Source organism: Mytilus californianus, unplaced genomic scaffold (assembly GCF_021869535.1).
Source record: "Mytilus californianus isolate M0D057914Y unplaced genomic scaffold, xbMytCali1.0.p SCAF_5, whole genome shotgun sequence".
In the NCBI taxonomy this organism is placed as follows: domain Eukaryota; kingdom Metazoa; phylum Mollusca; class Bivalvia; order Mytilida; family Mytilidae; genus Mytilus; species Mytilus californianus.
In genome coordinates, this window is record NW_026262701.1 from 65,026,728 (window position 1) to 65,038,896 (window position 12,169).

At 31.1% G+C, this 12,169-nt stretch overlaps 1 protein-coding gene across 6 annotated transcripts in view; it reads right to left on the minus strand.

Annotated features, from left to right (window-relative positions):
• The window catches only part of LOC127701233 (importin-4-like), a 997,117-nt gene that overhangs the window by 725,060 nt on the left and 259,888 nt on the right, over window positions 1-12,169 (minus strand). For all 6 annotated transcript variants that reach the window (XM_052205057.1, XM_052205056.1, XM_052205054.1 and 3 more), the window contains exons 11-12: window positions 8,463-8,600; window positions 7,145-7,198 (exon numbers count right to left, since the gene is read on the minus strand). In XM_052205057.1, coding sequence (XP_052061017.1) covers window positions 7,145-7,198; window positions 8,463-8,600 — 192 coding nt within the window. The remainder of the gene's footprint in view (window positions 1-7,144; window positions 7,199-8,462; window positions 8,601-12,169) is intronic.

The window sequence follows — 12,169 nt, forward strand, 5'->3', positions numbered from 1 at the left end:
ACCAAAATGTATGTGTTACGACATGTCGCAACTAACAATTTAATAAAATATGTTGTCAATATCTTATACAGTTTTTGAAAAGAAGCCAAAATAAGCCAAAATCAAAATTTATAATATGACCTTGACCTTTGACCTTGACCTAATTTTATTTTTTTGGGACCAAGGACCTCAAATCAAAAGACCCTAGGTCTCTATCACTTATGGTTTACCAGTTTCACATGCATATCACTTATATCAAATGCATAAGGGGAAATAACTCCCATATGGAATCTCATTACGGCTTCGGTCAAAATTAATCAAAACATTCTGAGGATAAAACGAGCAATTTGGTTAAATAAATTTGTCGTAATTTTTTACGGTTGCGAAGGAGTAGTATACACAAGAAAAACAGTGTTTGGGGAGATAACTCTTACAAAGTGAAGTTTTTTGTTTCACAGTGTCAGTTTCAAAAGCGTATAATCTTTACGATATCATATACCAAAAATCTAAGCGACATATTTGAAAACAACAATACAGCGGAGGAAAAAAATTAGGCGGAAGAAAAAAAAAAAAAAAAAATTAAAAACCAATTGTTCAGAGAACAATTGAAGGTCTTTCCACTCGTAAAGATCAATTTTGATATGAAAATAATAAAATTCGTTTTAACATGTCATTTCCAGAAGAAAAAAAATTAAAAAAAATAATCAGAACAAAAGCAAAAGGTCTTTCCACGGAAAAGGTCCAAACCTGAACAGTTGGGGCAAGTATGGACACTTCATTCAAGCTTGATACAGCTCTGGATTTGGATTGTGATTAAATATTTGACATAGCATAGGTTTCTGACACAGAATAAATGTGGTCAAAGAACTGAAAAATTTTAAATTGGACTTTTACCTCTCATGGCCCAATTTCCAAAACCTAAGACACGGTTAGATTTAGCATATCAAAGAATCCCAAGAATTCATTTTTTTTCAAATTCAAACAAAGTTTAATTTTGGACCCTTTGGACATCAATGTGGACAAAGTTGATAACGGGGCCCAAAAAATCAAAAATCTAAATACATGGTTAAATTCAGCATATCAAAGAACCCCATATATTCAATTTTTGTTGAAATCAAACAAAGTTTTAATTTTGGACCCCGATTTATGCCAACTGAAAAATTGGCCCAAAATCAAAAATCTAAATACATGCTTAGATTCAGTTTATCAAAAAAACCCTTGAATTCATTTTTTCATAAAATCAAAATAAGTTCAATTTTGGACTATGTAGACCAAATTTGAAAACCAGTCCCAAAATCAAAAATTTAAAATACACAGTTAGATTCAGCATGTCAAAGAACCCAAAGAATTCAATTTTTTTTTTAAATCAAACAAAGTATAATTTTGGACCCTTTGGGCCTTAATGTGGACCAATATGAAAGAAGACCCCAAAATTAAAATCTAAATACATGGTTAAATTCGGCATATCAAAGAACACCAATAATTCAATATTTGATGAAATCAAACAAAGTTTAATTTGGGACCCTTGTACCAATTCAAATATGGAGCCCAAAATCTTAAATCTATATACACGGTTTTTCATCAAAGAACCACATGAATTCAGGACTTTGAATTAAACCACATTGAAATTGGTCAAGAAATAAGCAATTTATACAAAGTAATTAGAAAAGTATTGTAAAGAAATGAAGAAAAATACAATTCCAAAATATTATTCCTCATTAATACAAAGTCTTTAAAAAATCTATAAAACTTACCTTAATTATTTTTCAAATATCTTATAATGAACAGTAGATTTCAAACTGTATCAATTCATAATTTCTTCTCTAAAATTAGATATGATGCTGTATCTATTTTCAACTATGACTCAACATAAAATTTCTGTTTATTGCGCAATACATCTCTGAATTTAGATTCTGTTTAAATATTTAATAATAGCATAGTTTCTGACACAGAATGAATGTGGTATAATTCTTAAATAATTTAAAATTGGACATTTACCAATTATGGTCCAATATCCAAATTCTAAAACCTAAATACATGGTTGGAATCAGCATATCAAAGAACCCCAAGAATTCAATTTTTGAAGAAATCAAACAAAGTTTAATTTTGGACCTTTTGAACCTTAATGTGAACCAATTTGATAACAGGACCCCAAATCCAAAATCTAAAACTTAAATTCAGTATATCAAAGAACCCCATATTATTTTTTTTGTTAAAATCACACAAAATAAAAATTTCTTACACATCCATACACTTATACTAAAGTTATTTTCTGTGAACCAATTTATTTTCCATGAACCAGTAATGTAAACCACAAAAATAGTTCTCTAAAATCAGATATGATGCAGTATCTATTTTCAACTTTGACCCAACTTAAAATTTCTGTTAATTGTGCAATACATCTCTGAATTTAGATTCTGACCAAATATGTAATAATAGCATAGTTTCTGACACAGAATGAATGTTCTTAAATAATATTAAAATTGGACATTTACCAATTATGGTCCAATATTCAAATTCTAAATACATGGTTGGAATCAGCATATAAATAACCACAATATTTAATTTTTTTGTTAAAATCAAACTAAGTTTTATTCTTGGATACTTCGGACCTTTATGGGGTCCAGTTTGAAAAACGGGCCCAAAATCAAAAATTTATATAAAACACTGTTAGATTGCACACATTAAAGAACACCAATGATTTAATTTTTGAAGGAATCAAACAAAGTTTAATTTTGGACCCAAATTTGGACCAACTTTGAAAACCAAGCACAAAATCAAAAATCTAAAACACTGTTGGATTGACCATATCAAATAACACAAACAATTTATTTTTTTGATGAAATCAAACAAAGTTCAATTTTGGACACCAATTTGGACCAACTTGAATACTGTGCCCAAAATCAAAAATCTAAATACATGCTTAGATTCAGCATATCAAAGAACCCCAAACATTCTTTTTTTTTTTTTTTTTTTTAAATCAAACAAAGTTTAATTTTGGACCCTTTGGACCTTAATACAGATCATGCCCAGAATCAAAAATCTAAATACACACTTAAATGCAGCATATCAAAGAACCCTAAGAATTCAATTTTTTTTTTAAATGAAAAAGTTTTATTTTGGACCCTTTGGACCTTAATGTGAACCAATTTGAAGACAGGCCCCGAAATTAAAAAATCTAAATACACAATTAGATTCAGCATATCAAGGAACACCAATAATTTAATTTTTATAGAAATCAAACAAAGTTTAATTTTGGACCCTTTGGACCTTAATATGGATCATTTCAAAAACAGACCCTAAATTGGTAAAATTTCATAGAGATCCATACTTTTATTCACAAATTATTGTCCTGAAACAAGAAAAATGCTTGTTTTTGACCCTTAATTACTAAACAGCTACAACAATAACCCCCAAAATAAATCCAAACCTTCCTATTGTGGTATGGAACCTTGTGCTTAAATTTAATAGAGATCTTTTAAGTTAAACTCAAGTTATTGTCTGTGAACCAGACAAATAATTGTTTTTGTTAGGCCCTTTTGGCCCCTAAGTCCTAAACAGCTACTATAATAACCCCCAACCTTCCTATTGTGGTATGGAACCTTGTGCTAAAATTTAATAGAGATCCATACACTATACTCAAGTTATTGCCTGCAAACCAGAAAAATAGTTGTTTTCAGCCCCTTTTAGGCCCTAATTATTAAACGGTTTGGGCCATGACCATCCAAAAATCAATCAAAACTTTCCTTTAGAAGTATGGAACCTTGTGGTAAAATTTCATAGAAATCAATACTCTAATACACAAATTATTGTCCTCAAACATGAAAAATGCTTGTTTTTGGCCCCTTTTTGGCCCCTAATTACTAAACTGCTAGGACAATAACCCCCAAAATAATTCCCAATCTTCCTATTGTGATATGGAACCTTGTGCTAAAATTTAATAGAGATCCATACACTTATACTCAAGTTATTGTCTGTGAACCAGACAAAAAATTGTTTTTGTAAGGTACTTTTTGGCCCCTAATTCCTAAACAGCTATGACAATAACCCCCAAAATTAAAACCAACCTTCCTATAGTGGTGTGGAACCTTTTGCTAAAATTTTGACCAAAGATATATACACCTATACTCAAGTTATTGTCTTAAAACCAGACAAATAATTGTTTTTGGACACTTTCTGGCCCCTAATTACAAAACAGCCAAGACAATAACCCACAAAATCAATCCAAACCCTCCTACTGTGGTATGGAACCTTGTGCTAAAATTTCTTACACATCCATACACTTATTCTAAAGTTATTGTCTGCGAACCAATTTATTTTCTATGAACCAGTAAAACTGACCTTTTTTGGCCCCTTATTACAAAACCGCTTGGACAATAAACCCCAAAAAAAATCCCAACCATCCTTTAGTGATATGAAACCTTGTGCTAAAACTTCATAGAGATCCATGAATTTATACTCAAGTTATTGTCTTCGAACCAAAATGTCTTCAGACGCAGATGCAGACAACACCATAACATAATACGAATGCAAATAAATTTGCGGTCGTATAAAAAATTAAGACAAGACCAGCATAATACAACAGCACTTTCAAGGCTAGGATGACTTTTCTTCATAAAAAGGTCGAAATTTATTTATGAAGAGATTGAGTCGATCTTCAAGTTTTTGTAATTTGCATAACCATTTCTCACCAATAAGAATGTTCTTATTGACACCATTGACAACTACAATGAATTCTTTGATATGTAAAAATAAGATGTTGTATGATTGCCAATGAGACAAATATCCACCAAAGTTCAAATGAATTGGATATAAGCAATTATAGGCAACCGTACAGCCTTCAATAATGACAAAAACCCATACCCGTATAGTCGGATAAGGCCCCGACTTGAAAAGTATGAAACAATTCAATTGAGAAAAAACTAACGGCCTAATTCATAACAAAACAATTTACGAAAAACAAATATGACAGACATGAACAATTGACAACTACAATAAAAAAAAAACATTACTGTAAAACATAAGGGCATATACTACAAGCATGGGGACACAATCTACAGCATCAACACAGCACGAGCAAGAAACCCTGCAATCAATATAAAAATAAGGAGATGTGGTATTGTTCAGATGTGGTATTTTTTTCTGTTTGTATTTTACCATATATTTTTCCTTTTGTGATTATAATTTTGCAGCGAGATTCTGTTATTTCAGAATCCATTTAATTTTCAATAAATCCAATCACTAGAATAAGGTTGAGATGTCTGAAAAATAAGTACACTGTTGTACATGTACACTTCTCCGCAACTCAATTTTTTTGTCTGTGGTTAACATATTGTACAAATAGAAATTTGGAGATGCAAAATGCTGGATTTTGTTACAATATAAAAATAAGAAGATGTGGTATGATTGCCAATGAGACAACTCTCCACCAGAGACCAAATGACATTTTAAAGTTAACGACTATAGGTCACTGTAAGGCCTTCAACAATGAGCAAAACCAATACAACATGGTCAGCTATAAAAGGACCTGAAATGACAAATGTGAAACAATTCAAACAAGAAAACTAATGGCCTGATTTAATTGACCAGCACTCAATTACAGGTTCCTGACATAGGACAGGCACATATAGAATGTGGCGGGGTTAAACAAGTTTGCTACCGCCATACCCTCCACATAACCTAGGACAGTGATGTAACAGTACAACATAAGAACAATGTATGTAACAGTGATATTATAGTACAACATAAGAACAATGTAAAGCTCCTTTTGGTGATAGGTTCCTGTTGTACTGTATTTAACTCATGAAGATAAAGGATTCTGCCCTTTACCTATATCTTCCATCTATTTAAATTTCATTCCAGTCAATCAAGGGAAACTGAAGTTACCAACTGGAAATCTGTTTACAATTTTTTACTGTAAATTCAGAAATTCTTGGGATTTCGGAAAAATTAATGAAAATGCAAGTTTAATTATTGGGATTTTAAGAAAAGATATTTACAGATATATGGATCAGATATCATAATGCGAGTTCTTATTATTGCAATACTCAACTAGTTGCAATATTTGCAATAATTTCTGAATTTACAGTATTCCATTTTTTGAAACAATGACCTTGAATTCTGACCTTTTTACCACAAAATCAAAATGCTGATTCAATTTTTCAATATCTTCCTTCTATAAAAGGTTTATTTTGATTTTTAAAGTTTCTGTCTATCTAATATAGTTTTTAAGATATTAGGCAAAAACACCAAAAAAAAATGGTAAAAATCGTCATTATAAGGCAATAACTCTAATAAGGAGTTGACTGAAGATTTCAGCTACATTGACTTATTTGTAGATCTTGTCTTGCTGATCATTTTTTGGTATTTAAAGTTTCTGTCTATCTATTATAATCTTCAAGATAATAGGCAAACATTTTTAAAAATGGTAATATTCATCTTTAAAGGGCAATAACTCCTATAAGAAGTCGACTGACAGTTTTGCCTTAAATGAACAATAGGTAGAGCTCAACATTCTGAACATTTTTACCCTTGTCAGACAGATTCCCTCCATTTACAGCGGTTTTCAAAATAATAGGCAAAACTTGCATTTTTAGAATCAGTTGAAAAGGGCTCAACTCATCAGATAGATACAAAGCAGAAAAACAACCAACAAAAACACTGACTGAAAGTGGCAGGAAATTTATACATCTCTCACAACAATGAAGACACAAAGTACAGATCTGAGAGTACTCACAGTTACTGACAGCTAGTTCAAAGCCAATAACAACTGATAAAAAAATCATGTATCTAAGATTAAAATATCAATCAGTACACAGCCAACCTTTTTCTTTTTGTTCTTCGTTTCCACATTCTTAATAAGGCTAAGACAATACTATTTGATGATCAGCTGTTTTAGCACATAGAATATCCTACTAAATGCCAATGTTTTACAATTCTTTAGAAAACAATTCTTAATTGACATAGTATTTTTTGGTGTCAAAAGGAGCTCCCTTTCAAAAATAACTTGTTGTCTCAACTTCAATGATGTGAATAACTAAACTATATGGGAGATGTAATATTAGTCTATCAGGAACAATGCAGTAAATATGTGATACCATCAAGAGAAAGCGTGCATGGCAATATCTTCGAGGTGGCTAAATATTGTTGTTAGATATTTACTTACCAGGTTAGGAATAAGTTTTTCTGGTGGTAAATGTAAGGCCATAGTGTCAATTACCTGTAAAATATCTAAATTCATTGATTAATTGATGGACAATTTGTTGCTAAATGCCCAGAGGCAAAATTTATAGATTGAAAGAGGATGCATGGAATATGTATATTATATAATTGTTGTTCATTTAGTTTTCCCTGTGGTTTTGTACACACTGACTATTCTTCAAGAAATTAAAAACCTGTAACCTGGGAAATCTCTTAAATGTTTTACTGATTTTTAGTCAATCTTGTAATGAAATTCAACCGATAACACATAAACTTAACATTATCAACAAGATGCTTTTAATGGCAGCCATCAGAGAGGGCCCTGCAGCATGTAAACAAGTAAATTGTATTCCAAGAACATGTATATGCATAGAGGCATGTTAGGTCAACTACCTTTGTGACCAAGGTCATTAATGTACATTTGTTTCATGTACGTGGCACACCTTCTAGTAGTGGTTAATAATCATGCTAAGTTTCATCCCTCAACTCTTAGGGATTTTAAAGTAAGAGAGCAGCAACGACTTTTGTATATTTGCAAAGGGGTGGGCAACTGGCTAAGTTGCCCTAAGTTTTTTACCATAACTTATAATCAGTGTACATTTTTCTTCCTTGTATGCAGAATGGCCACAGTAGTCTCTTGTTTGCCTGGTTTGTGGAAGGTCATTGGTTCGATCCATGGCAAGGTCAAACCAAAGACTTTAAAATTGGTCTTGCTGTTTCTCTACTAAGCATGTTGCATTAAGGAGCAACAGCTTGGAGTCAGAATAATGTGTCCTGGTAGGGTGACGTGTCTTCCTGCGGACTGTTACCCTGTGAACTAGCACGTTAAAAATCTGACTCAAACGTGTCAGTCTAGTACAATGCAGGTTTAATATTCATATTACATTAGCAAGTTTTCGTCCTGAATATGAATTTAATTTGCTGCTGGACATTAAGCAACTAACCATCATCATCATCATCCTTCTTTGCAATAAGCCTTCTAGTAGTGGTGAATAATCATGTCAAGTTTCATAACAGGACAAGGAATTTTTAAGTTATGAACAGGAGTATAAAATTGCATTAGGTGAACATGTTTTTGTCTGAATTAAATTAAGTGAGGAAACAATTTAAACAAGACCTTCCATTCATTTTTCTTGCCAAATTAATTCAATTAAGCCCAAAAATATTTACAAGAGATGATGAAAATGCTAAAATTTATCAGATGAAGGGACATGTACTGGAAATAGCTCATACTAAGTTTTGGCATGCAGAGTGAGCAAACAAGGAATACCAGTAATTATTACCTGAGGAGCATATTGTGCTGGTTTATAAGACTCCAAATCTTCTTCATCTTCTTCTGCATTATCTTCTTCACCACTACCACACATCAAAGCGAATAAAACATTTAGTACAGGATCAACTAGCTTCATTTTCAAAAATGCCTGAAACACAACAAGAACTTAGATGCAATGTTGTGCTTAGTATACACCCACACATTATTAGGCATCAACAAAAAGCCATGCTAAGTGGGTAAATAAACAGGAATTGACTGTTCAGCATATCTGTAAATTGCTCCCATGATACAACTCAACATTATAAAGTCCATGATCAAATACATTATCATTTCTAAAACAGATTGATTGATTGATTGTTGCTTGTTTTAAAGTCTAGTGTAAGAACATTCAAGAAAGTAAAACAAATTTAAAATACAAGAGGCTGTCAGAGTGACAGCAAACCAGATTTTCCTGCAGAGGTCAAACCCTGAACAGTTGAGCAAGTATGGACACAACATTTAAGCTCTGAATTTGGATTGTGATTGAATATTTAATACAGCATGGGTTTGTGACACAAAATAAATGTGGTAAAAGAACTGAAAAATTTGAAATTGAACATTTACCTATTATGGTCAAATATCCAAATGCTAAGTACATTGCTAGAATCACCATATCAAAGAACCCCAAGAATTCAATTTTTGATGAAATACTTCTTAGTTAAACCATTTCTGTTTAAATGGAAATAACTTAATCTTTATTTCCATGAACTAATCATGTTAATCTAAAATTAAATATGATTAAACCATAGACTCTAAAATTAGATATGATGTAAAGAGGTATGATGTTATATTTATTTTTGAATTATAATCAAATATAAATAATAGTTTTCGAATAAATCTGTCACTCCAATTATAATTGGGTGATTGCATTGAAAATTTCCAGATGTGACTGTTATCTTATCACTTAGTGTATAAATCAAAATCAAACTTTATATATATAGTTGGTAGTTCCCAATATTTTTTCTTTCATCTGTAACATACTAATATAGATCTGCAACTTATCTTATCTTAATTTTAACTTTTTAACTTATACATAATAGATTATTATCTAATGAATAATGCTCGCGAATTGAAAGGTCATTTCCCCTTGAACAGAACTATGGTTTAACCTTTTAACAAAGTACTCTAACATTAGGTATATAATTATTAGTAATGTAATTAACTTCAAAATGTCTATCTCTAAAAAACCTATAAAACTTATCTGTAATTATCTTCAAACTGTCTAATAATGAACCGTAAATTTCAACCTTCATTTATACAGTCCTACTAGTAAATTTCAAACTTTATATATATACAGTCCTACAGATCTTATCAGGAAACAGAAAATTTTCAAATAAATCTGTCACTCCAATTATAATTGTGAGATAAGACTTTTACCATATGCTTTACCTTAGTCATAATATGATGACAAGAGAGAAAAATATTTAAAAATACCAATTTTGGATATTAAAAATGGCGATAACTCAAAAAGGAGAAATACTAAAATCTTGAAAATTGAACTAGACCTTCATTAAGTCCCAGGAAACAACATATTTAAATTTGAAAAAAATTTGTTAAGCGTTTTCATGTTATTGTGGAGACACTGTTTGGCAGCCGCCCGCCCGCCCGCCCAGCCGCCCGCAGTACATCCCCAATTTAATAACCGATATTTCCTTCGAAAATCCGGTTAATAAAACATTCCTACACATAGCTGTGACTTTGTCAACAAGTAAAATAGTTGGGTAATTTTGGTATCTGAAAGCTTAATAACTGTAGAACCATTGTTGAAAGTTTCTTATGAATACTAAAAAAAAATAAGGAAATTTAAATAGGTCATATTTGTCCTGCTGCTCCGATTAGAAGTACCTGTTTTTACACTACTAAACTTCTTGGAAACAGTGCGCACTAATATGCAATTAAAGGTATGTTGAAGTTTTAAGGACAAGTAAAAAAAAATAGCTATCAATTCTAGAAATTGTAGAATTTAACATAGATAGCAATGGGGCTATACATAAGTGGTTTTATTCCTTTTAAAGCATTGATATTTACACCCCAAATAGGCCAAAGCATTACTACCATATAAAGTAGTTTAAATTGCTATGATTATTTGAAAATCTAATTAAATAGGGGGGGTTCAATTTTGAATGGTAAGGGGTTAAAATACCATACAGTTGGGTGCAGACCAAGCATTACATAAAGTAAACGCAAGTTAACGCTGCTTGCACATATTTCATTAGTTAACTTCAATTTTCGCATTTACTAGTAAACGCGCGTTAAATTTCTAATGTCTACCCGAGTAAACGGGCGTTTACTCTGTGTCCGTTTAGTCAGTAGTAAACGGGCGTTTACTTCAGATTTCACAAATTTATTTTTATGTGCACTTAAAAGTAAACGGGCGTTTACTACAGATTTCACAAGTGTATTTTTATGTGCACTTGAAAGTAAACGCGCGTTTACTTTTCGCGTTAACTTATTGTGTAAATTAAGAACTAAACTTCGTGTTCATTTTATTAAAACGACTTTTATCTTAATATTTTACGTATATGAATTTCAAACCAGAACAATTCAAAAACACTTTTAATTCGAAATATTAATTTTATTAAATTACAAAAAATCAGTTCCAATAACTTTACTGATTAGCAGATTTTCTACATTATCTTTTCAAAAGTTACATGTACAAATATCGAGGCGGATAGAAAGGTTATCCTACACATCGGAAAAATATTTGTATATAATGGGATATAAACATCATGGTTTACGTTGCTTCGTTCCCCATTTTAAACTGTCTCTTTGAATTCCTATATACTATGAGGTATAACTCGATGCATTAATATTTAATACATTATTTTTAATCGTAATTCACCTTGTTTGATTGGATTTACATGATTTAAGCTTCTGTATTGCCAAATGTTCAAACGAAAATTGTACAGTGTATTGAAAGGAATATTGATAAAGTGTTGTATAAGTATGTACATTTGTACCATCTCGTCAATTTAAACAGACTTATCCATAAAGATTATAAAGGATATTTGGGACGTCCGAAAAATATACTCGATCTGAACATGAATGAAATATTGCCACTGGACGTTATGCTACAAACAAAATCAATCAACCTACATATAAATATATTAACAGTATACATGTACTATTCCTAGAAGAGAACTTCTCATAGTTTTCATTATAAAGTACATGAATCAGTCATGTGAGTGTTGAATGATGCCGTTAAATAGTTTTGTTTAAAATAAAAACAATCACGAACTGCTGACATAAAAATATAACTGCTTTACTATGTGACTATAAGATTTACACCATAAAATGCAAATATGGTCAGTTTTGGTTGATGCGGACAAATAATTTTGTTATGCAAGTCAAGTCTGAGGTGTGAAAACTACCGAAATTTGTTTGTGATTCAATATTTTGAATAAAAAAATGACATGCTGGCACTCAAAATTGATGCGAACAAAATTTTTTAGTCATTATGTTCCAATATTGCTATAATTTGTTTTATACAATCCATCCTTACATGAAAATATTACTGATTTACTATGCGACTATAAGATTTACATAATAAAGTGCAAATATGGTCAGTTTTGGTTGATGCAGACAAATAATTTTGTTATACGAGTCAGTCTGAGGTATAATAACTACTGAAATTTGTTTACGATTCAATATTTTGAATAAAAAAAAAGTACATGCTGG